Here is a 27,587-nt window from a genome sequence, read left to right as displayed (position 1 = left end):
CTGTACACTCCATCCCTACCCATCTCCATCAGCACACAGCACTGCACTCCGTCCTCAGTGCAGCATACATCGCTCCAGCCTCTGCAGGCACACACAGAGCTCACATCACCGGAGAGCCGGGAGCCGCACAGCACTCACAGACACACACACACTCGTCTCACACCGGGGGAAGGATCGGTGTTAGCGGAGCGGATTGTGGAGGAGATCTCCGTGTGTAGGGAGTTGGATCACACAGGACTGGGAAGTTGAGTCAAACTTCTATAAGACTGGAGAGTTGTGTCACACGAAGTTAGTGAAGAAGTCGGTGCAGAGAAGTCGGTGCAGCCTTCACACACTGATTGCTCGGGATCCGGGAATGTCCCGGGCGCCTGGCTGACATGGAGTCCTCCGATCTCCCGTACCTCCCCCCGCGGCCGGCCCGCCGCACTCAGTGGCTGCTCAGTGTCCTGGCTCATCACTACGGACTGGACCGCGGGACTGACAATGAGATCATAGTACTGGCCGGCGGACTGGACCAATACCTGCAGGAGGTCTTCCATCACCTGGACTGGAGGGGAGAGGGCACCATCTCCGGGGAAGAGTTCCGCACCCTCTGCGGGGTCCTGGACCTGGAGCCCGGGATGGATGAATGCGAGGGGCTGCTGGAGCAGCTGCCAGAGCGCCTCACCTTCCGACACTTCCATGCCAGGCTGTGCGGGCACTTCAGCTCCAAAGCCGGGGCCCTCCGCCTGCCTGGGAGCCAGGAGAGCCCGGGGATGACCCTGACAGAGGAGGACCAGGAGCTAAAGAGGCTGGAGGATGAGAACCGACATCTCCGGGAACTGTTGGAGGACCTGAGGATGGCGCTGCAGAGCAGTGATGCCCGCTGCTTGGCACTGCAGGTGAGTCAGAGGATCCGCGGGGGCGGGGGCACTGCCAATAACTAAGACCAATCACTGGATATAGGCTTCAAGTAGAGGAACCCGACCACTAACACTTTATATGTGTTTTACAATGGGAATGTAATTTCCAAAGCTGTTTTCAGGTTTTATTTTCTGCACATTTCATGTACAGTATACACAGGGCCGGATTTTTGTCTACTTAACCACTTAACCCCCTTCCTGACCAGGGGGTATTTTGCGATTCGGCACTGCGTGACTTTAACGGACAATTGCGCGGTCGTGTGACGCTGTGCCTAAACAAATTTTCCCACAAACAGAGCTTTCTTTTGGTGGTATTTGATCACCTGTGCGATTTTTTGATCATGCGCTATAAACAAAAAAAGAGCGACAATTTTGCAAAAATAACAATATTTTTCACATTTTTTTATATGAAATTCCCCCCCAAAAAAATGTAAAAATCAAACATTTTTTTTAATTTTTGGCCAATTTGTTTTCTGCTACCTATGTTTGGTAAAAAAAAAAAATCACAATAAGCTTATTTTGATTGGTTTGTGCAAAAGTTATTGCGTTTACTAACTAAGGGAAAGATTTTTGTCATTTTTGTTGTTTTTTTTTTTAACGAGTAATGGCGGCGATCTGCGATTTTTTTTGCGGGACTGCGACATTGCAGCGGACAGATCGGACCCTTGAGGGACATTTTTGACACTTTTGGGGTTACCAGTGACATTACTACACTAATCAGTGCTATACATATGCACTGGTACTGTAAAAATGACACTGGCAGGGAAGGGGTTAACTTTATTGGAGAGGGAGGGGTTAAGTGTGTCCCTAGGGGCGTCATTCTAACTGTGCAGGGATGTGGCTGTGTGTGTAACAGCACAGATCAACGGTCCTACATAGCAGGACCGTTAGATCAGTGCTTTTACACAGGGAAGAATGACAGGCGGCTTTGCTTACATTAGCCGCCTGCCTTTCTCCCTTCACAGTGGACGATAGCGAGTGACCGGCGGACATCGGGTCCGCCGGTCACGTGCACGGAGGTGTCCGTGAACGATCCGAGGCAGGAGCGCGCCTTCGGCGGCGCGCGCCCGCCCGCTATTGGCTCCCAGGCTAGTGACGTACCCATACGTCACTTTGCCTGGCCGGGGCTGACCGCCGCAGTATATGTACTTGCGGCGGTCGGCAACCGGTTAAGGGGTGCCCAAGTCCCCCCCCTACGGAAAAACTAAAAGTCAGCTGCTACACATACTGTAGCTGCTGACTTTTATTATTAGGACGCTTACCAGTCCGGGAATCCAGCGATGTCGGCACCCCTGCCAAGGTTTCCATCGCTCTAGGGTGTTTGCAGCTTCACAGCCGATTTCCTACTGCGCATGCGCGAAGCCGGCTGCGGTTTTTGAATGGCCCGGCGGCGGGGAAGGAGAAGGGGGGCTGACTTACCTTGCCGCAGCGAGGTCCAACGGAAGTGGGGGCAGGTACCTGTCAAAATAGTTACCCACTCCCACCTCCCCCCCAAAAGGTGCCAAATGTGGCAACGGAGGGGGGTTGGGGAGGAGAGAGATAAGCGGAGCTTCCACTTTTGGGTGGAACTCCATTTTAGGTGAAGTTGCATTTTGCCTCCAACCAAAACGGCAATCTTGGTGCCAATTTTTAAAATTTTTAGTTTACATGTTTTAAAAATGATTTTAGGCCTGAAGATTACTTATAAACCCCAACATTTTATTTTTATTTTTTTGAAAGCAGACACTCCGCCTGGGCACAGGTGTCTAACTGGTGGCCCTCAAGCTGTTACGGAACTACAAGTCCCATGAGGCATTGCAAGGCTGACAGTTACAATCGTGACTCCCACAGGCAGAGGCATGATGGGACTTGTAGTTCTGCAACAGCTGGAGGGCCTCCAGTTTGACACCTCTGCTGCCTAGAGAATACCATATTGCTAGGTGAAGGGGCATTTTATGCCCCCCCCATCCTGGCACCCTAAGGCTGCTGCTTAGGCTACCTTATGGTAGCACCAGCCCTGAGTGATATATACAGTATATAATATATAAAATATATTGTGATCCTGCTACGAAGGTCCTTGTTTGGGCAGCTCCTTTTAGGCTAAATTCAGATGGCCAAATAGCAACAGCCAGGGGCAGCCCAGGAGGAATCAGTAGATTCTTGCCAGTGGTTGTACATGTGTGCAAACAGATGCAGATGTTAGTGGTGCCTGGCAATACAAATCTGCTGTTTACATGTAACTTATCTGAGCGGTTACATGGAAATAGAATGTCTGACGGACTCTGGGAACATCTAGTGTGCGTCCAGTCCTTATAGGGTGCCAACTGTTTCCCAGTTGTGCTCTTGTGTTGTCACCCAGAACATATCTCACCTGCTCACCAACAAACTTGTTTTCAAGTGAAAAGCTCTTTTTTATTGCATGATCACATAGGGAAGCAATGTTTCAGGACTGCTCAGGGACCCTTCATCAGACCGATCATAAGCCAATAAAGGGTCCCTGTGCAGTCACAAAATATTGCTTTTACAACTCGATTCAGTGACCTCTAGATCGAGTTGTTTCATTGCTCTAAGTTTGAAACAATTGTTTGATGCAACAGGGTGGAAATGGACACATTGAGTCTTCAATTGAATGCCCAATCCATGCAGATGTCCTAAATGATCGTTCAAAGGTATACATAGTGTGGATTCTCCTTCACTAATTTGTTCATCTGAAAAGTTTAAGGGAAAAAGTAAACAAAGATTAGGAGAATTTATTCTTTAAGAGCCGGTTCACACTACTCCGACTCAAAGTTCCCCCGACTTTGGGTGACTTTGAAGTCGCCCGTGCAGCATAACTTCATCGCGGCTTGCAAACGACTTCTCATAATAGAAGTCAATGCAAGTCGCTCCGACTTCGCCCAAAAATAGCGCAGTAACCATTTTCTAAGTCGGAGCGACTTGAGTCTCTCTGATTGGAACGGTTCCATTTTCTAATCAGAGCGACTCAAGTCGCTCCGACTTAGAAAAAGGTTCCTGCACTATTTTTGGGCGAAGTCGGAGCGACTTGCATTGACTTCTATTATGAGAAGTCGTTTGCAAGCCACAAAGAAGTCGTGCTGCACGGGCGACTTCAAAGTTGCCCCAACTTTGAGTCGGAGTAGTGTGAACCGGCTCTTAGGGCCCATTTACACCGCAGTCCCTGTTTAACTGATCAGTTGTTTAGGGGCTTGTTTAAGACCTTCGAGCGCTCCTTTAAAGGTAGGACAACTCAAATGGAAAAAAAAATATTGTATTTCAATGAGCCTAGTTTATACCATTGGGATGCTTTCATGTGCATTTAAAGAAGTACAGCATGCTGCATTTTTTAGCACATACCAAAACACAGATGAATGAACCGCAAAAGCATGTAAATGCAACCCAGTAAAGATAAAAAAATAATGTCTGAAAAAAAAAACGCACCATAAATGCATTACAGATGTAAACGTGCATGCAAAAAAGGTCTTGAGGTCTTGAAGCTGAACTCCAGGGAAAGTGAAAATCCTCCAATATGGTGGGGCTGTCCCTGTACTGCAAGGGTTAAATACTTATTTAGGTCTGGGCGTGCCTCAAAAAGCGGATCCCCCACTTCCTCAGGTTCCCTATAGCCTATAAGCTTATTGCTAAGTCATATTTTAGTAAAAGTTTCTTCAAAAGATCTTATTGATATGTGTATAATCATCATTAGAGGGTCAGAGTGTGGTTCTTGAGCCCCCGTTCACACTGGGGCGACCTGTGAGGCGACCTGGTTGCCTCACAGGTCGCCGTAGGTCGCCTGCCATACAGAAGCTATGGACCTGTTTTAATAGGAGCGACACAAGTCGCTCTGACTTAGAAAAAGTGTCCGGAGCTTCTTTGGGGCGACCCGGAGCGACCTGCATAGACTTCAATGTTATGAAGTCTGTGCCGGCCGCTCCGAGGTCGCGGGGCGAGCAGCGCGCCGCGACCTATGAGGTCGCCCGGCAAAGTCGGGTCGCTGCAATGTGAACGGGGCCTTAAGAGGTTAAAGCATAGCTAAAGGAAAAACAGTTTTGTTTAGTTTTAGGTTGGCCATACAGATACAATTTTATTGTACAATTTTACTTTAGATTTACCAAAACCCAAATTTTGAGGCCCAACCTAAATACTATCGATTTGTATGCAATCAAGCAAGCATTTGCACTACATAGTTGATGATAAACCTAAAGGAAATTAAATAGAAAAATGATATAATGTATGGCCAGCTTTAGATTAGTAATAGAGGGGAGGGATTATAATATCTGTTAGGTTTTTATTGATGTGTGTGTCCACTAGGAAGATTCACCCTCTCAATTTCTGTTGGAAATCTTCCAGTGGGACACGAGTTCTGGTGACTTTGGTGACAATCAGGGATTCCCTCACTTTGCAGACATTTCCTCTCACTTCCTGTTGGCTATTGCTGGACAGTAAGTGGAGGGAAATATCCGCAATGGGACTAAAGGCCCGTACACACGATCAGATTATCGAACGATCTGTCGTCCGTTTTTTGTGGCATGCTAGTCTGATGTGGAAAGTGAAGAGGTTATTTTCATACGAATTTTCCCGTATGACAGAATTCTACTTCAGAAGTGATGTCATGTGTTGGATTGCTTTGTATGTGTTCTTTCGTCTCTGCGCATGCCTAGTCTTGCTCTTAAGATTTTTTTCCGTCAAAATCTGTACTAATGAGACGAAAACCGGACGTTGTAATACGGACGACAAAAATTTTATAGCCTGCACATCAGGATTTTGTCAGCCTAAAAGTCGGAGTTGGCTGTCGAAAGCACCATACTAACAATCCGAAAATCGGCAGATCGGTCATTGGACAAATTTTCCCTACAGATTTTCTTATCGTGTGTACGGGCCTATAGAGAAGAAAAGTAAGCTGACAGGGGTTACAACCTTCATTACAACTTCATTTCCAAAATGAAAATAAGCTCTGCTTTTAGTTCTACTTTAAGTAATGATCCCTCATACCAAGACTAGCATAGAGTATGCTGAAACCTGTAGAGTTTTCATCCTATGGGAATCTGGGGTGGGACAGTAATATATTATTGAGTAACTTCACTTTTGTTGAGAAAAAAAACAATCCACTCTGATTGATCAATGTACATTGCAGAGATTTTAACAAACGTTTTAGATTCCTACCTATTTCTGCTCTTAAGAAATAGTTATTTGTTTGACTGTGTCCTTTGAATACTGATTCTGAATGGGAAGGTCTGGTTCATTATAATCACCTGGTACATTTTCAGTTTTCTGATAAGTAAAGTTGCAGGGTCTGGATGCCTTTAGAAGTAATTAACACTTTTGGAGGATCTCACAAAAAAAAAGTATTTACTGGTGCAAAGGATGCCTAAAATTTGACTTGTATCTTAGTGCAGATGTCTGGGGAAATCAGTGAACCAATTACACAAGCAGGCAATGATATTTCCTGGGGCATTTCACACGCTAACGATGTACATAACAACTCCAGGTTTCTAAATTGCATTGAATTTTCAGAAAATTACCGCTCTGCAGATTGAAAAGGAAAGGCAATTTTAATAACATTCATATGGCTTATTTAGCAATTGTATATGCTATATTACTTTTTTTATTTGCTATTCTTTTCCACTAAATTGGAGCACAGCAGCAGACTCCAAAATTCTGTCGAACACAAGGAAAGACAGTTAAATAATCAGGAAAACAAATTTAGGTTCATTTACTAAAATATGAATATTATTTCTAAGTTTTATTGAGTACACTATTATAGTAAAAATTTGTTTTGCTTTTTTTATATTTAGAAGTATATATATATATATATATAGATATATATATATAGATATATATATATATATAGATATAAATATATAAATATATATACAGTGCCTTGCGAAAGTGTTCGGCCCCCTTGAACTTTGCAACCTTTTGCCACATTTCAGGCTTCAAACATAAAGATATAAAACTGTAATTATTTGTGAAGAATCAACAACAAGTGGGACACAATCATGAAGTGGAATTAAATTTATTGGATATTTCAAACTTTGTTAACAAATAAAAAACTGAAAAATTGGGCGTGCAAAATTATTCAGCCCCTTTACTTTTAGTGCAGCAAACTCTCTCCAGAAGTTTAGTGAGGATCTCTGAATGATCCAATGTTGACCTATATGACTAATGATGATAAATAGAATCCACCTGTGTGTAATCAAGTCTGCGTATAAATGCACCTGCACTGTGATAGTCTCAGAGGTCCGTTTAAAGTGCAGAGAGCATCATGAAGAACAAGGAACACACCAGGCAGGTCCGAGATACTGTTGTGGAGAAGTTTAAAGCTGGATTTGGATACAAAAAGATTTCCCAAGCTTTAAACATCCCAAGGAGCACTGTGCAAGCGATAATATTGAAATGGAAGGAGTATCAGACCACTGCAAATCTACGAAGACCTGGCCGTCCCTCTAAACTTTCAGCTCATACAAGGAGAAGATTGATCAGAGATGCAGCCAAGAGGCCCATGATCACTCTGGATGAACTGCAGAGATCTACAGCTGAGGTGGGAGACTCTGTCCATAGGACAACAATCAGTCGTATACTGCACAAATCTGGCCTTTATGGAAGAGTGGCAAGAAGAAAGCTATTTCTTAAAGATATCCATAAAAAGTGTTGTTTAAAGTTTGCCACAAGCCACCTGGGAGACACACCAAACATGTGGAAGAAGGTGCTCTGGTCAGATGAAACCAAAATCAAACTTTTTGGCAACAATGCAAAACATTATGTTTGGCATAAAGGCAACACAGCTCATCTCCCTGAAGACACCATCCCCACTGTCAAACATGGTGGTGGCAGCATCAGGGTTTGGGCCTGCTTTTCTTCAGCAGGGACAGGGAAGATGGTTAAAATTGATGGGAAGATGGATGGAGCCAAATACAGGACCATTCTGGAAGAAAACCTGATGGGAGTCTGCAAAAGACCTGAGACTGGGACGGAGATTTGTCTTCCAACAAGACAATGATCCAAAACATAAAGCAAAATCTACAATGGAATGGTTCACAAATAAACATATCCAGGTGTTAGAATGGCCAAGTCAAAGTCCAGACCTGAATCCAATCGAGAATCTGTGGAAAGAACTGAAAACTGCTGTTCACAAGCGCTCTCCATCCAAACTCACTGAGCTCGAGCTGTTTTGCAAGGAGGAATGGGCAAAAATTTCAGTCTCTCGATGTGCAAAACTGATAGAGACATAGCCCAAGTGACTTACAGCTGTAATTGCAGCAAAAGGTGGCGCTACAAAGTATTAACTTAAGGGGGCTGAATAATTTTGCACGCCCAATTTTTCAGTTTTTTATTTGTTAAAAAAGTTTGAAATATACAATAAATTTCGTTCCACTTCATGATTGTGTCCCACTTGTTATTGATTCTTCACAAAAAATTACAGTTTTATATCTTTATGTTTGAAGCCTGAAATGTGGCAAAAGGTTGCAAAGTTCAAGGGGGCCGAATACTTTCGCAAGGCACTGTGTATATATATATATATATATATACATATATATAAAATCATATTTTATTTGTTTTTGCAGACCTTTTTTTAACTTACATTTATGCCCTTTAGGCTAGGTTCACACATATCCGGCTGCGGTTTGCAGCCCAGAGTACAGTGGGGTTTTGTTCACTGGTTCAGGTTTCAATTTTTACTTGAATTCACACCTGAACTGCATCTAAAATTTCACAGGACTCTTTTCAAAAATGGACCTTGGCTGCTCTGGACATGTGTGAACTGGCTCCATTGAAAGCTGGTCTTGTTCACGTTAGGCCCCACGTTCACACTGGTGTGAGAATCGCTCCAACTTTGAGAGCACAAGTCGTATGAATGTCAAAATCAACGTTTCCCTATGAGAGCTGTCTTAACTGGTCCGACTTGTGTCGGTCCAACTTTTGAAAAGATTCCTGCATTACTTTGGTCCGAAGTGGGTCCGATTTCAGCCCATTGAATTTAATGGAAGTCGTATCCAAGTAGGATCAGCATCTTAACTGATCTGACTTGTGACATGCAACTTCTGCTCAGAGGCAATGTTAGCAATGCAAAATCTATTGAAAAAAAAATGGCATGGGGGTCCCCCAATCCATACTGTGGCATCACCTGGAAAAACTTCTAAAAGGGTGGATAAATTAGCAAAACAAAATGGTTGATTCAGACGATCCCTGTAGTACTACAAAGACAGAAACAGTCAAACTGCACAGTTTAGACCCCCCTTCTCTTTATCTCTTTCTCTCTGTTCTCCTGTAACTAACAAGAATACAGATAAGTGTGAAACTGGGAATGTTAATTGCCATAGATAAGAAGTAACAGGAAACATATGTATTGCTTGCCAAACTAGTTAGGAAGTATGTATCTGTGACGTAACTATATATATCTATATATATAGATATATATACAGTGCTTTGCGAAAGTATTCACCCCCCAAACTTCAGGAAAACAAACCTTTTTATTCGCTAGTGAAGAAAACTTAGCAAAGACTCATGTCAATTTGCCAAGCGCCAAAATAAGCGTGTACATCACATATATATATATATATATATATATATATATACAGTGCCTTGCGAAAGTATTCGGCCCCCTTGAACTTTTCGACCTTTTATCACATTTCAGGTTTCAAAAATAAAGATAAAAAACTGTAATTTTTTGTGAAGAATCAACAACAAGTGGGACACAATCATGAAGTGGAACAAAATTTATTGGATATTTCAAACTTTGTTAACAAATAAAAAACTGAAAAATTGGGCGTGCAAAATTATTCAGCCCCTTTAAGTTAATACTTTGTAGCGCCACCTTTTGCTGCGATTACAGCTGTAAGTCGCTTGGGGTATGTCTCTATCAGTTTTGCACATCGAGAGACTGACATTTTTGCCCATTCCTCCTTGCAAAACAGCTCGATCTCAGTGAGGTTGGATGGAGAGTGTTTGTGAACAGCAGTTTTCAGTTCTTTCCACAGATTCTCGATTGGATTCAGGTCTGGACTTTGACTTGGCCATTCTAACACCTGGATATGTTTATTTGTGAACCATTCCATTGTAGATTTTGCTTTATGTTTTGGATCATTGTTCTGTTTGAAGACAAATCTCCGTCCCAGTCTCAGGTCTTTTGCAGACTCCATCAGGTTTTCTTCCTGAATGGTCATGTATTTGGCTCCATCCATCTTCCCATCAATTTTAACCATCTTCCCTGTCCCTGCTGAAGAAAAGCAGGCCCAAACCATGATGCTGCCACCACCATGTTTGACAGTGGGGATGGTGTGTTCAGGGTGATGAGCTGTGTTGCTTTTACGCCAAACATAACGTTTTGCATTGTTGCCAAAAAGTTTGATTTTGGTTTCATCTGACCAGAGCACCTTCTTCCACATGTTTGGTGTGTCTCCCAGGTGGCTTGTGGCAAACTTCGACACTTTTTATGGATGTCTTTAAGAAATAGCTTTCTTCTTGCCACTCTTCCATAAAGGCCAGATTTGTGCAGTATACGACTGATTGTTGTCCTATGGACAGAGTCTCCCACCTCAGCTGTAGATCTCTGCAGTTCATCCAGAGTGATCATGGGCCTCTTGGCTGCATCTCTGATCAGTCTTCTCCTTGTATGAGCTGAAAGTTTGGAGGGACGGCCAGGTCTTCGTAGATTTGCATTGGTCTGATACTCCTTCCATTTCAATATTATCGCTTGCACAGTGCTCCTTGGGATGTTTAAAGCTTGGGAAATCTTTTTGTATCCAAATCCGGCTTTAAACTTCTCCACAACAGTATCTCGGACCTGCCTGGTGTGTTCCTTGTTCTTCATGATGCTCTCTGCGCTTTAAACGGACCTCTGAGACTATCACAGTGCAGGTGCATTTATACGCAGACTTGATTACACACAGGTGGATTCTATTTATCATCATTAGTCATTTAGGTCAACATTGGATCATTCAGAGATCCGCACTGAACTTCTGGAGAGAGTTTGCTGCACTGAAAGTAAAGGGGCTGAATAATTTTGCACGCCCAATTTTTCAGTTTTTTATTTGTTAACAAAGTTTGAAATATCCAATAAATTTCATTCCACTTCATGATTGTGTCCCGCTTGTTGTTGATTCTTCTCAAAAAATTACAGTTTTATATATTTATGTTTGAAGCCTGAAATGTGGCAAAAGGTCGCAAAGTTCAAGGGGGCCGAATACTTTCGCAAGGCACTGTATATCTATATATATATATCTATATATATATATCTATATATATATATAGATATATATATGTGATGTACACGCTTATTTTGGCGCTTGGCAAATTGACATGAGTCTTTGCTAAGTTTTCTTCACTAGCGAATAAAAAGGTTTGTTTCCAGTCCAGACTTCATTTCTGGTTTCCAACAACTGTTTGCTTCTACAATACCAGGCCCTTTGGGTCTGGTATTGAATTTGAGGGGAAACCCCACAACAAAATTTAAAAAACAATGGCGTGGGGTCCCCCCAAAAATCTATACCAGACCCTGAGCACGCAGCCTGGCAGGTCAGGAAAGAGGGGGGGGTGAGCGAACACCCCCCCCGAACCATACCAGGCCACATGCCCTCAACATGGGGGGGTAGGTGCTTTGGGGCAGGGGGGCTCTGCCTCCCCACCCCATAGCACCTTGTGGGGACAAGGGCCTCTTCCTCACAACCCTGGGGGAATGATAATGGGGTACATAATACCTCTACCTATTCAACCTCTCCCCAAAAAAAGTGAAGTGTAATAAAACCTTTACACAGTTTTTGACAAGTCCTTTATTAAAAATTACTAATGTCTCTTATAGTAGCTCAGCCGTAGGCATACTTCTAAACCTTGTGGACAGCCTTCCCAGAAGAGTTGGAGCTGTTATAGCTGCAAAGGGTGGGCCAACTCAATACTGAACCCTGCGGACTAAGACTGGGATGCCATTAAAGTTCATGTGCGTGTAAAGGCAGGGGTCCCAATACTTTTGGTAATATAGTGTACATATAAACACACAAAGATAACTTTTTAAAAATCAGCAGTACTGTACCTTTCTTCTAACTGCGGGGTACTGCACTGAAGAGGTAGGCCGAGAGCAGAGGACACACTCGAAAAACAGCTCTTCCTTGCTTTCACTTCCTGGAATCAGTCTGACGGAGCTGATTTACAGTTTGGCTGGGGATCGGAGATTGTCTCATTTGACAGCCGCGGTACCCCTAGCGACACCTCAGTTGAAAGGCTGATCTATGAGATTAAGCTGGGCATTCTGTGTACATTTGGCACATTTAGCTAAAACAAATACTTGCTTTGCCAATGCTGTCCGAACCAACAGGTACACTTCAAGGGCAAATTCAAAAGGTTTTTCATGGGTATACACCACCAAGATCAACATAGACAGCAGGTACGGCCAGGTGTTTACATTCAACTGCAGACAAATCAATGACAGGCTGATAATATCCATGTCTGTTCACATGTAACTGTTCAAAGAGCGATGAAATGTAGTTAGGGACAGATGAGCGGCCTTGTACACAGGCTGCATCCAGGACCACTTATCTGTCCCTAACCAAAGGTAAATTCTTCATGTGCGATTACATACAGACAGCTGTGGCTCCCTTCAGCCTTTCATTGATTTATGGCCACAGCTGAATGCAGACACCTGGCCATACATATTGCAGAAATACACTTATCTGGGCAGTGAACAGCCAAGTGATTGGGCCCTGAGACTCAATTCCCACCTATGCATGTTGCATTTTGAGCGTTTCTGTAGTGCTTTCCACATTTTTTTTTACTGGCACTTTGCAGCGATTTTGCCGTGTTTTTAACACAATTTTGCTGCGAAGTTACTGCGATTTGCATTTTTTATGCTTTTTTTGGGGCGGAAATTTGTTGTTGGGCAGATTTAAAAATGCAAATCGCTGCAAAATGGCAGCAAAAATGCACTACATGCTTTTCTGAAGCTTCTCCATTGAAGTCTATTGAACCAAAATAGCAAAAAGCAAAAAAGTCAATGACCCTTTCCAAAAACTCAGAGGCACAAAAATGCATTAATGTTAACATGTTTCATAGAGCCCATGTTAAAAACAATATGCATTTCTGAAAAAACACATTGGTGTGAATGGAGCCTAATAATGGAGCCAAATAATTGTTCACCAAAAGCATATTCCCCTCATTCCACTGCTTTTTTCTGTTACTGGAGCAAAGAAAAATATCCAGTGCAGGTGTAGGGAGCATGGGATTTACATTACTTGCCTTCCTTCCCTATGTCAGTGCTGGATATGCTCAGAAATTCATCTCTATGACACGGGACAGGGAGAGAGTCCTTAGCCCTGAATAAGCTTCAAGTCAATGTTGATGTTGAGTTTTTTCATGAACGAGGGAGGCAGATGTTGCCATATTGTTATTGCCGCCATTCATCTGATTATGGGAGCTTCTTCCCAGAAATTGGGATTCTGTTTCCAACTGTTAAACAAAGTGAATGCGAACTACCTTATTAGGGGGTCACTACATTAGGGTAAGCGTGGTGTGAAATCACAGGCTGGTGGCATCCTTGCAAGTCTTTCATCACTTTTCCCGGATTAAGGGGTTTCCTTATCTTTCTCAGTGTTTAATAGGACTGTTTACATGGACATTCATTACATTCATATATTTATTCATCACTAATAGCGCTGCACTTTTTTGATTGGATGCTTGAAGTTCACTTATGCTCCGTTCACATACAGGCTTATCGGATTATGGGCAGAATCACTGCGATTCTGCCTACGATCCCGAATCATTGCAAATTGCAGGACGCCCGTGCTATTTCCGTGATTTGCAAAGGCACCCCAAACTTAGTACGATTTTGCCCCGATTGTCGCTCGATGAATCGCGGTAAAATCGCGCAAACAGAATCGCGGGAGGCCTGTCACTCAAAAGAAGTTCTTGTACTTTTTTTGGTCGATAGGCGCCCCATGATTCGGTTTGTGTGATTTTAACACGATTTGTCGGGCAACAATCGCGTCAAAATGACGCCACATTTGGGGTGCCATTGCAAGACGCAGGAATCACAGAGGCATCCCGGGATTTGCAATGATTCAGGATCGCTTGCAGAATCGCCACAGACCGATACGCCAGTATGCGAACGGAGCCTTAGACCCTGTTCAGACCTTTCAGCTCGTAAAATGCTCATCTCTGAAGTCTCAAAATGCCCAACAAGCAAAATCCCATTCATTTCAATGGCCCTGTTCACATATGAGCATTTTGTCGCTTGAAGAAAAATCCCTGAATCTCAAAAAAGTACATGAGCTTCTCTTTTGGCAGATTAGAAGTGTTTTTGTTAGATGTCAATGCCTGCCTCCAAACACCTGCAAATAACGCCTGAAAAATGCCCAAAAAAGGGCCAGAAAACGATACACTTAGGTGTGAACGGAGCCTTAAGCCCCGTACACACGTACCGATTGTTGGCCGTAAATTTTCGGCCAACGTCCAATCGGCCGATTGTCGGCTTGTTAGTATGATGATTCCGACAACCGACTGCGACTTTTCGGTCAAACAAAATCTGGTGTGCATGCTATAAAATTTTTGTTGGCTAACGTCCGATTGTTCCTCAGTCAGTACAGAATTCGGCCGTCAAACATCAGATGAGCAAGACTGGGCATGCTCAGAGAAGAAAAAACACACGGAAAGTCAACCATCACATGACATCACTTCTGAAGTTGGTTTTTGTTGGCCAACAAAAGTCCAGTGCAATTCTAGAGCACATTTCAACCAACAAACAACACTGGACAAAAGACGGCTGATCGTTCGGCCAACAATCGGTGCGTGTGTATGAGGCATTATAGGCCATACACACTATACAATTGTCTTTAGATTTTTTTCTTTAGATTTACCAAAACCATATAATATGAGGTCAAATCTAAACACTTTTAATTTGTATACAATAAGGCAGGCCCTTGCACTATATAGTTGAAGGTAAATCTAAAAGAAACCTAACAACAAAAGTTGTATAGTGTGTATCCAGCGTTAGGGAAGGTAGGCACATATAGCCGGTATGCCTTGTATTACAACGAGGCCTTTTCTTTTCCTGTGTTATCTCTTGCCCATCTTTTTTTCCTATCTGTAGATGCTGGCCGTATACACGATGACATGATTGCTTAAAAAAAACGATTGTTTTGGTGAAAGATTTAAAAAATCTATCACACTAAATAGACACTTCCAATCCATAAAACATTTTTTTTGCTCCACGAGTATCTGTCCTGAAGGAAGAGTCAGACAAATTCAAGCATTTTTTTTCCCATCAAACAATCATATTGAAACAATCAAACAATAATTTTGAAATAAATGTATCAATTGTTTGTTTTGCTTTAATGCACATATTTCAATGTGCTAAAGCACGTGTCCGACTTCCCCGTAATACAGAGAGTGCCTGTTCCCATCTCAGCGCTGTAGTGCAGTCCATTTTGAAAAATACGACGTGTCTGTTTTTTTCTGTGGTTTAATGTGTTAGGAGGACCATAGAAGTTAGTGGCCGAAAACCCTTAAAAAAAGAAGAACATCATGTGTTTTGTTTCAGCTGCAATAGGCAGTGTTGCCAACCTACCAGAATGAAATTCACTGACACGACCCCCAAAATTTACTGGCACAGCCAAGTTTTTACTGGCATTTCCAAAAGTTACAAAGGGACAGTTTCAAAGTATAACTAAAGGCAAAACTTTTTTTCTATTAGTGTTCGATAGAGTAGGGAAAGATTTAAACGTTTGTCAGTTTTTATTACTGTCTGTGCCCCCGTTAGGGAGATTCACCCTCTCCATTTGTCCTGTTTACAATTATCATTGAAATTGAAAGTAAAAGAAAATCCCAAATTTTGGGTTGTCCCCAGAAAAGTAATAGAGGGGAAATCTTCCAAAGAGGACACTAATTCTGGTGATCTGGGGATGCCTAGGAAATTCCCCTAATTTGCAGAGATTTCCTCTTACTTCCTGGTTTGCTATGTGACAGGAAGTGAAGTGAAATGTCCGCAATAAGATACAGGTAAAATTGGACAGGGCTTATAACCCTCCATAGCCATCCAAAATGAAAATAAAGTTTGCCTATAGTTCTACATTAAGTGCAAATTTCAGTATTTAGACTACAAACTAGTACAATATGCAATTAGCAATGTGACTTAAGGTAGATATTAAAGTGGAGTTCCACCCTAAAATTATACTTACCTCCATCTTCTTGCTCCGGGTCACCTGAAAAACAAATGGATAATCACAATTTTTTTTTTTTTACTTACCTCGTTTAGAAGAAAATATACTCACCTTACTTCCTCTTCCTCCCCTCGGCGGCCACGGCGATTCGTCACTTCCTGGCTTTGCAATGATTCCTGGGAGCTGAACGTCATCGCTCCCAGGAATCAATGCGCCTGCCCCGGCCCCGACGTCAGTTCCGGTGCAGGCGCCATCATACCTTGCAAAACAGCTTCTGGGCATGCCCAGAAGCTGTGCAGGGACTGACGGCGGGGCCGGTGCAGTGCATTGTGGGACCGAAGAAGACGGAAGAGGACACAGAAGAAGATCGCGCTGGCTTCAAGCTGCCCACACCTGAGATGGCAGCGCTGGAGAATACATTTTCAAGGTAAGTATTTTGTCTTGCAGGTAAGTGCAACCCGGGACAGATCAGAGGCTAGCCATTGTGGAATGCACTAGCCCTGACTGTCTCTGGGGTATTTTTATTAAAAAAAAAGTTCACTGGGTGGAACTCCGCTTTAAGGCAAAACACATATTTCTTAGTTTATTTTCAATATAGTAAGTAGCTCAGGACAAGAAATTAGAATTGGCACACACACACACATGGAATTGACTGTCAAAGTGACACTGACAGCAGTGTGCAGCAGCACAAATGATGATGACATCTCACCGACATGACACGTCCCCCTCCTAAGTCTCTCCCCATGCCATGTGATCCCTTCAGTCCACTCTAGTCCAAACAGCACTGACAGTCCTGCTCCCCACTTGCCTTGCTCCCATCCCGCAGTCCCAGCTTCTTTGCTTTGCTCCCTTGCACTATGACATCACACATCAAACTCAGGTACCGCCTCCGCCAGACCCGCCCTCTCGGCCAGCTCCAGACCGGAACAACACATGTGCAGTTCCAAGCCGAGCGTCACAGCCATGGGTTTTTTACCAGCAATCTTTTCCTGTCACTTGCATTTACTGGCAGGAGAAAAGTGCCCGTTTTGTTTACTAGCTGCCAGTAGGTATTATAATAGGTATTACCAAGCCTTTATCAATGGCTGTTAACCCTATCGACTCCACAGTCTATATTAAGAAACTCATTGAAAGCGCACATCAAAACACATATCAACGCACAAAGCTAACGCAGGTTGGTGCATGACAACACACATGGTTAGTAAAATTAAACACAGAACTCTACCTATACACATAGAGCTAACTGTGCTCTGAATGTCTATTTATGTCTAGGGTAGAGAACTAAGCAACTATACTTACCTTATTCATTGCTCCCTGGCACTGATCATAGGGGCACCTACTCTGTCCCCACATAGATAACGTCAAAAAGCCTGTGACCTGGCATATCAGCGAAGGTAAGCTGCTTCGGGTAACTACTCATGCAGCAATCTGAGGGAGCAAGGAATAGGGTAAGTATTACTGTATATTCCTCAACCTCTAGACTAGACAATTATTTAACACAGTGGCAATTTTTACTGCTGCCGGTAGTGGAGTTTGAGTGCTGATTCACACTTCAGCCATCACATGTGATTCGCACCGCACTGCTATGCAAATCACATGCGATGTCTGTGTGGTACGAATTCAGCCATACAGATTGCATGGCTGAATTTGCATAGCATTTGGACCAAATTCGTGCAGTTTTTTGGTCCGCACCAGACTCGTATCCCATGGGTGTTCACACCTATGCAATCCGATTCCTGTCCGAATTGAAAGTTCATTAATTTTGTATTGACACCTCCATCAGTTCGCATATGGCAAGTCGGGTGTGATGCGAGAACCCACAGTAGATTCGCAAGGTTCCCGCATCGCACCAGTGTGAACCGGCACTAAAGGGTGAGTCCACTTTCCCCCTGAAAAGTAAATAGCAAAGAAAAAAAAGAACAATATACAATACTTATACAATTGCTACACAAACCATATTGTAATGGACTGGAATTACCACTTCTAGAGCTGGCCTTTTTCTGACACTTGTTGTTTACAAGTTAAAATCAGTTTTTTTTTTTTTTGCTCGAAAATTACTTAGAACCCCCAAACATTATATTTTTTTTTTTTGCAGAGACCCTAGAGAATAAAATGGAGATTGTTGCAATATTTTTTATCACTGTCTTACAAATTCCAATTTTTTGGAAAAAATACACTTTTTTGAATTAAAAAATAAGAAAACAATAAAGTTAGCCCAACTTTTTTCTATAATGTGAAAGATAATGTTACGCCGAGTAAATAGATACCCAACATGTCATGCTTCAAAATTGCACACGCTTGTGGAATGGCGACAAACATTGGTACTTAAAAATCCCCATAGGCGACATTTTAAAAATTTCTACAGGTTATCAGTTTAGAGTTACAGAGAAGGGCTCAAATTATTGCTATCGCTCCAAGAATCATGGCGATACCTCACATGTGTGGTCGGAACACCTTTTACATATGTGGGCGCAACTTGCGTATGCTTTCGCTTCTGTTGAGAGCTAACAGGGGCAGGATGCTTTAATTTTTTTTTCCTATTTTTTTTATCTTTTATTTTTTATTTTTACACTGTTCTTATAATAAAAAACATTTTTGATCACTTTTATTCCTATTACAAGGAATGTAAACATCCCTTGTAATAGAAATAGGCACGACAAGACCTCTTTATTGTGAGATCTGGGGGTCAAAAAGACCTCAGATCTCACATCTACACTAAAAAAGAAAAAGAAAGTAATTTTTTTCCATGATGAAAAAAATGGGCTCTTTACTGTAAATTCGTTGCTAGGAAGCGACGTATGACGCTGCTCTGGTCCGCCAAGGTCATAGAGTTGAGTGAGGGCCATCTTGCCCTCTCTCGACTTCCTGCCTGAGGGGACAGCGGACCAGATAGTTTTCCTCGCTACTGACGGGTCTGGCAAGCGGGGAAACTGACGGGAAGCGGCGGAAAGGGGGGGGGCACCTCTCTCGCCTCCCATAAAGGTGATCCCGTGGCGAATCCGTCGCTGGGACTACCCTTATGTTAACCACTTTACGACCGCCCACCACAGATATACTGCGGCAGTCAGCCGCTCCTGGGCAAAGCAACGTAGTTATACGTTGCTCGCTCTCAGGAGGCTAGGGGGCAAGGGCACTCCCGCCCCCGCTCGTCAGCGGGGAAGCCGATGCGTGTGTCAGGCGGCTCCGATTGCCGCCTGACACCCGCGATCGTTCCCCGCTGAGAGAGAACGGTCAGCTGTTGTAAACACAGCTGACCGTTCTTCTCCCTGCAATGATCATAGAGTCCATGTGATCCTTCTATATAGGATCACATGTCTCTATGTCATTTCAGAAGCCCCCCCCCCACAGTTCGAATCACTCCTCTAGGCTCACATTTAACCCATTGATCACCCATAGGGTTAACCCCTTCTCTGCCAGTGTCATTATTACAGTAACAGTGCATATTGTTAGCACTGATTACTGTAGTAATGTCACTGGTACCCCCAAAAGTGTAAAAAATGTCAGTTAGGGGTCCGATCTGTCCGCTGCAATGTCGCAGTATCGCAGATTGCCGTCATTACTAGTAAAAAAAAATAAAACACAATAAAAATTACATAAATCTTTCCCATAGTTAGTAGACGCGACAACTTTTGCGCAAACCAATCAAAATACACTTTTTGCTTTTTTTTTTCCAAACATATTTAGCAGAAAACAAATTGGCCTAAAATGTTAAAAAGTTTTGATTTTTAAATTTTTTTTTTGAGAATGTCATATAGCAGAATGTGAAAAATATATATTTTTTCAAAATTGTCGCTCTTTTTTTGTTTATAGTGCAAAAAATAAAAACCGCAGGTGATCAAATACCACCAAAAGAAAGCTCTATTTGTGGGAAAAAAGGACATTGATTTTTTTTGGGTACAGTGTCGCACGACCGTGCAATTGTCAGTTAAAATACTGCAGTGCCGTATCGCAAAAAAATGGCCTGGTCTTTAAGGGTGTAAAACCTTCCAGGGCTGAATTGGTTAATGCATTCTTTGCATTAAGATAGAAAACCCTCTGTGTGCAGCAGCCCCCCTCAGCCCCCCAATACTTATCTGAGCTAATCTCTATCCAGCGATGTTGCTGGAGAGACTCGGCTGTCCGGGAGTCTCCCTCCTCACTGGCTGAGACAGCAGTGGAGCGCCATTGGCTCCCACTGCTGTCAATCAAAGTCAGTAAGCCAATGAGGAGAAAGAGGGGGCATGGAGTAGCTGCAGCTCTGTGTCTGAATGGACACACTTGGCTTGGGTGCCCCCATAGCAAATTAGTTGCTGTTGGGGCACTCATCATGACGGAGGGACCAGGAGCATCGAAGAGGGACCTCTGTGCTAAACCAGCTGCACAGAGCAGGTAAGTATAACATATTTGTTATTTTTAAGCAAAAAAAAAAAAAAACGAGACTTTAGTATCACTTTTATGCAAAGCTAAAATACATCAATTTTATTTTGGATAAAATTTTAAAAGTTTGGTTCCTATGTAGGCTTTTTTTTTTCCAGTTGGGGAGATTTTGTCCTGGTTACGATTGTCACTAAAAAGTGAAGGGAAATCTCATATTTTCACAGGAACAGGAATATACAGTAGGTGAAACCTTCCAATTGGGAAATCTGTTCTGGTGACAACCATCTAAGAGAGAATTCCCTTCAGTTTGTAGAGCTCTGAGCTTATTTCTTGCTGTGTCTCTGAGAAACAAACAGCAAAAAGAAGGGGTTTTACCTATTCCCTACCCTATCCAAATACCAATGTGAAAAGGGGTCTTAAAGGTGTAAGCTTTCAGGACTCTTTCCGCTGGCATTAAAAAATGCCTAAGGAAGGAAACTAACGGGTCCCAAAAGCTTATATCTTTACGGCCCCTTTAACACAGGCATTCCCCCCATCTATTTTTAATCCATGATTACTGTACATGGATACAGAATAGACTGCAATATATCCCTTTCAGCGGCTGGATGTAAGCGGAAGTGTGTCCGCCTTTATCTGCCCAAATCCGGGTTCATTTAAGTCTATTGGAGTTAATAGAAAAAGTTTGTCTCCAGGCCCTGACTGGATGTGGGCAGATATAAGGAATGCACATCTGCTTATATCCAATCACCCATAGGGATTCAATGTGTTCACTTTTTCTATTCCTCCCTCCAGAACAGATGTCTTCTGTTGAGATGAAGTGGAGGGCGCCCATATGAAAGGGACATAATAAAGTAAGTTAGCCAATAACGAGTATCATTTAAACTCCAAACTTTCTGCGTTGATTGATGGCTAACAAGCTGCAAGGCACTACTTCTGCCCAAAAAAAAAAAAAAATAATACATTTTTTTTCTTGAAATTTGCTTTTCAGCCCAACATTAACTGAAAAAAGAAATTAATTTATTTATGCGTGCTTTCAAAATGTTGTTTAAAGAGCAGATGTGACTTTCTCACTTTCCATGCCCTGGCATAGTCTTCATCATGGTATAATTTTTTGATAGATTTGAAGAGGTCATCTATTCTTCAACTGTAGTTTGAATAAGTTAAATAATAAAGTGTCGGTTTTTTTTTTTTAATTTTCATTAATAAACCCTCAGCCTGTTGACCCTGTAATCATCACTGCTATTCAGAACTCTGTGGGTCACATCTGGATTCAATAAACTCCTAGTGTAGGCTGATTTCAGCCCTATATAATGTGGCATTTTAGCTGCTATGGGGCAGCTGCATTAAATTGAAGACAAAAAAATGAGTTACATATGGCATGCATTTTATAGAGAAATATAATGTTCTTAGAGAGCAGGGATATTAATCAAAGTCAAACCTCTACCATTGTGGAAGCTTATAAAAATGTTTACCAGATGGGAAAGTAGAAAAAAAAAAAGAAAATCAAAAGGACTAGAACAAGAATATGTTGAAAGGCACATTTAAAAAAAAAAAAACACATGTAGAGACAAAAAAAGAAAATCTAATATTTCCAAAAAACATATTTATATATATATAACGATAAACCTGCTTCATTTGGTCCTATGTGGTCATGGTAAGTATACCATTAAAATAGTTTTGTTATTCCTGTGGAAAAAAAAGTTGATCTTTCCAGAAATGATGTGCGCTGACAACTTCCTGTACTCTTTGTCTGTGCTGACTGTTGTCAGTTACATTGTTTTCAGCTATGCCTGAGGACTACAGAGCCACTGCTCTCTATAAAATGGTGCTGCAGCGACCAATGACTGGACTAATGAAGGAGTCCTGTGAAGCCTTGAAATGTTACCTTGTGGTGTGCTGTCATTATTAAACATTGGTGTTCAGTTAAAGTGTTTGTTACCCTAAAAAAGAAAAAAAAAATAGAGATCCTGTTTCCTTATACAGTAAACCCCCGCGGTTCAGTTTTTGCGGTCCCGGTATATTGCGTTTTTTTTTTGTAATGTTATTTTACTATATAAATCATTAAAAATGAAATATTTTTGTGTTTTCCATAGCTCTTGCAATGTCTCTCAGTATCTTTTGTGTTTAAATGAGTTTCTATTGTTTTAAAAGTGTGTTTAAAGACCTTAAAATGCTTTTACACGTACAGTGACAGTAAAAAAACATGCCTACAATGCATTTTAATAGGGTTTTTCTATTTCGCGGATTTTCACTTTTCGCGGCTGGGTCCGGAGCGTAACCCCCGCAATGGAGGGGGGGTTTACTGTAGCTGGTTAAACAGCACAGGGGTTGTGCTGTCTAACCTGCCCCTATGAAAACTGTAAAAAACCTGGCTGATCCTGCCACTTCTCTGTGCTGACCACGATAATCATGGCTAATGAACCCTGACCACCGTGATCTGCCTGCTTGCCTCCATCATCTGCTGTGTCTCCTCTCTGTTCTCCCCCCTCCCCTCCTTGCCTGTCAGCTCAGGAGTCTGTGTCTCTGTCTCTGCCCCCCCTGCTGCTGGTAATAAAAAAGTACAATGTCACTGCCAGCCCCTCTCTTTTAAGCTCCCATCCTGCATTGTGTAAGTGTTTGTAAGAAACAAAGCATCTAAATACCTTTTTGTGAAGTAGCTTCAGGCCGGTCACGTAACATCCGGCTGCTCTAATACTACAATCCAGGGCTACAGCAGGAGGAGCCGAGCGGCCAGCTCGGCAGTCACGTTACTCCTGGCTGATGTCAGAGGAAAAGCTCGGCTCCTCCTGCTGTAGCCCTGGATAGTAAAAGCAGAGAAGCCGGGAGCCACGTAACTGGCCTGAAAACAATTCACAAAAGGTATTTAAAGGCTTAATTTCCTACAAACACTTATATAGGGCAGGATAGGAGCTTGAAAGAGAGGGTCTGACAGCAAAGGCAAAATTTAGGGTTACAAACCCTTTAAGGGTTTCCTTACATTGGTGATTAGTAGAATAGGTGTCTGCTTACATTTGTGGTCAGTGGAAAAGTACCCCTTTATATTATGGCCAGCAAAATAGGCCTCCTTATATCTATGCTCTGTCAAAAGTTTAATGCCCCTTACATTGAAGGTCAGTTGAAAGAATTCTCAATTTCATTGGTGCCCTATTCTAGTGGAGAGAAAGTGGTGGTTAGTGGGAAAATACCACCGTTACAGACAACTAAAAAGATCACTCCTGTTATGGCTATACTAAATGGTGCTAGCGCAGGATCAATGCAGGTGCTATCAGACTCCTAGCAAAGTCTGTAGGAACCCTAGGGTTCCACAGATCATAGGTTGAGAATGGCTGCCCTAATTTAATGTTTTTAGTAGAAAATTGCATCCTCTATATAAGTGGTCTCCTAATTGCATCCTCTATATAAACTGCGGTCCAGGGGCCAGATGTGGCCCTTCGCTTGCTTTTTCTGGCCTTTGGGGCACTTTTGTTTTTACTGACACCGAGGAAGGGCACAATTCCTCACAAAAACACCAATGATGGTGCACAATTCTTACCAATGACATCAATGTTGGGGCACAGTTCCTCCCAATGACACCACCGATGGGGCACAATTTCTACCAATGACATCAAGGATGGGGCACTGTTCCTCCCAGTGACAACCAACAATGGAGCTCAATGACACCAATGATGGGGCATAATTCCTCCCTGTGACTCCAATGATGGGGGATTGTTTACTCCCACTGATGCTGAACATTTTGTACTCCCAATGGCCACAGGATGGCCCCCCTAAAGTCTGAAAGTCAGTAAACTGGCCCTTTGTTTAGAAAGTTTGGAGGATCATTCTCTATATTCATATAATATGTTACTATTGGAAATTTATTCCCCAATATTTATATGTTGCTAGTCAGTGCTTTAAGTGGCCCAAAAGAGGTGCCGGTACTCTATTATAGCCTATAAATTTTGTTGCCCCACCCCACATCAGGGTCCCCACAGAGCACCCCCCTGGCCTGGGCTGGGACTCCGGAGCAGGGGAACTCACTGGTGGTGACTGGTCTGGCTCTGGAGTGGGAAATATTCTTGGGGGGGGGGGCAATTGAGGGTGCAGATGTCCAAAATGAGTGTACTAGTACTCTAAGGCACATGGAGAGGTAGCGGTATGCTCAAGAGCCATATTTGGAAGTGGTGGTACTGAGTACCAGTGCATATCGGCCCAATTAAAGCACTGTTGCTAGTGGTATATTGTACTAAATATTATATTTATGATATCTGCCTCTTAGTAAACTCTATACGGGTTTTGGTGTGAATCAAGTGTCCAATACTGAACAGCTAGTTTTATTTTGTACCTCTTATAGGTTGGCCTACGCAGAAATCTTTCTTCACAGAAAACTGAAGACATCTCAACCATCTCTAACCGGCGGGTGTTGTCCCAAAGTTACACTGTTACAACAAGATGTGTTCAGAGAGAGATCAACCTGATCCAGAGCTCCAGAAATGAACAGTTGGAGCAAGTGATAAAAATGAACAAAGACTTGGAAGAAGAACTGAGCAAAACTCAAAATGTCCTAATTTATTTAGAGGAATGTAACCAACAACTAATGAAAGAACAGGCAGAGACGAGAAAGAAAGCAGAAGATGCCCGACAAGCATTGTTGGCATGTTATAGAAAAGTGAAGGACTTGGAAGAAAAATCAAATGAGGTTCCTCTTCTCCAGATGCGTGTGGATCAGCTGGAGACTGAACTACAGCTTTACAGGTAAGTGAGCCAATTTCAGTAATAAGTACGTAATAAGTGACTCACAACATGGAATATGGAAATAAAGAACCCACTAAAGCCTTTTCTAGCCATAAGCTTTCTATATCACAGCAGTACTGCCAATAGTGCTTTTCCTGCTATTACCGAACACAAACTCCAGCTGGTAATTTTATAGGCATCAAAGAAAAGACAAAACTGCCACTGGCAAAAATCAGTAGGCTGTTCAGCACCTCAATTAAGAACTATTATTAATGATTTCTCAGTCTGTGTGCCTTTGGGAGTTAACACATTTTCAAGCAAAAGTAAGAAATCAATAACTGTTTTATCTGCTGCAGATTCCTGCCACGGGCATGGTGACTGTAAAATTAATCTGTAAATTATAGCTATATACAAGAAGAGATATTACACAGAAATTTGTTCTCTTTAAATAGGATTAAATCCAGCGCCTCCGAAAAAAGCTATCTACATACCTGTGATGTCTTTAACAGAATGGAGGCAAGCCAAATCTATACACACATGTCCTGAGCAGATGTAGGATTGCGTAATTTTCTATTATCCTTCATGTAGAACTACACATTTTATCCATCTTTTAGGGCTAAACTCCAGATAGACACTAAATACGCAGATGAAATGCATTTACAGGAGTTGTTTGCCTTAAGCTCCGTACACATGCACCGATTGTTGGCCGTAAATTTTCGGCCAACGTCCGATCGGCCGATTGTCGGCTTGTTAGTATGATGCTTCCGACAACCGACTGAAATCTGGTGTGCGTGCTATAAAATCTTTGTTGGCCGTCAGCAGAACGGCCAATTGTTCCTCAGTCAGTACAGATTTCGGCCTACAAAAATGTGATGATCAAGCCTGGGCATGCTCAGAGAAGAAAAAACACACGAAAAGTAGACCAGAACATGACATCACTTCTGCAGTTGGTTGTTGTTGGCCGACAAAATTCATGTGCAGTCTAGAGCACATTTCAACCAACACAACAACACTGGACAAAAGACGGCCGATCGGTCGGCCAACAATCGGTGCGTGTGGTCGAGGCTTTACTGAAGAATTTGTATTTTTTGTCCATTCAGTCCTAAAATTTACACAGCTTGGCCACATAGCCAACCAGAGCTTGATTTTTTTCTGCTACATTACTGTAATAATCACAGATCTTGTCACTCCCCCATCCTATACCTGGACAGTGAAAGGAGAAAAAACATACTGATAAGCTTGTCACTCTGCTTTCTTCTTCTATCAGCATGTCGCCTGTAAAAATGTGAGCACTGCAACATAAAAGATTGGCTATTTTTGCTGCTTCTGTCTCTCCTAGTATAAGCTCTACCTTAAATTGCAAGTGAGTAATACCAAGTCCAATTCAGGCACCTACATTACTAGCAATAAAATGTATATTTTGTAAGGTAGTAACAAATATAGAGCTACAGGTTTTTTTTTTTTTTTTTTTTTATGTATCTGTGTTTCATCTTTAAAGCGCTAGCTTTGTACAGACCATGATTTGGTTCATCATGCATACTTTTGTTTCCTAAATTTTATTCCTGTAGCAATATTATAACTAGATTTCCTCTTATGTCTTGTTATGTCTGATGCAGATAGCCAGAGAAGTAATAATTTGCCACATGTAGACATATTGGCATATATAATGCTCCACCCTACAATTCATGCAGGCTGCAGTTTTGTGTGCAGCAAGTTTTGCCATTCATAGCAGCTGGTACAAATAAGCTTACAGGTGTATTTGAATAGAGAAGAACAGGACATGGAAGAAGGAGGCCTGGCTTACTACTGGGGAAAACTAGTACTAGGTTGGCCACTCTGGTCTCCTATAAATCAGAAGTCATTTTTTAGATCCTGCCTAAAATGGCTACTGATTGACTGCTATTAGCTACAAGAAATGGTCATGCTTTGAAACATGAGCTCAAAAGTCCATAAAGACAGGCGTGTGTTAAAAAAATAGATACATGTTCCATAATATTTCTTAAAACTGATCAATCAATATCAGTGATAATATTTTATAGTACCAATTTCTACCTCATAAGTGAAAGAATTAATATAAATAATATATATATATATATATATATATATATATATATATATATATATGAATATATATATATATATATATATATATATATATATATATATATATATATATATATATATATATATATATATATATATATATATTATTTATATTAATTCTTTCACTTATGAGGTAGAAATTGGTACTATAAAATATTATCACTGATATTGATTGATATATATATATATATATATATATATATATATATATATATATATATAACCTTGTTGTTGAACATACAACGTATAGATATCAATATTGGCATAAAAATACAATACAAATAATTTCTATATGTGTGATTGAGTATCTTCTACACCCTGTGCTTGATGTGCTGGAATATTCTCATCTAACGCATGCTCATAAGTGATTATCCTCCACCTCAATGTGAGAGGGCCA

The 27,587-nt window shown here is 41.9% G+C and overlaps 1 protein-coding gene across 1 annotated transcript in view; it reads left to right on the top strand.

The window, feature by feature from the left end:
• The first annotated feature begins 356 nt into the window (after window positions 1-356).
• EFCC1 (EF-hand and coiled-coil domain containing 1) overlaps window positions 357-27,587 on the top strand; it is a 246,135-nt gene continuing 218,904 nt past the window's right edge. Inside the window, exons 1-2 of the mRNA XM_082265482.1 lie at window positions 357-881; window positions 24,708-25,108. Of these exons, the coding sequence (XP_082121608.1) occupies window positions 378-881; window positions 24,708-25,108 (905 nt within the window). The 5' untranslated portion in view covers window positions 357-377. The remainder of the gene's footprint in view (window positions 882-24,707; window positions 25,109-27,587) is intronic.

The sequence above is a fragment of the Pelophylax lessonae genome, assembly GCF_965119305.1.
Source record: "Pelophylax lessonae genome assembly, chromosome: 8".
Lineage (NCBI taxonomy): Eukaryota > Metazoa > Chordata > Amphibia > Anura > Ranidae > Pelophylax > Pelophylax lessonae.
The sequence above is the reverse complement of the archived record's forward strand: the minus strand, read 5'-3'. Positions and strand labels throughout refer to the sequence as shown.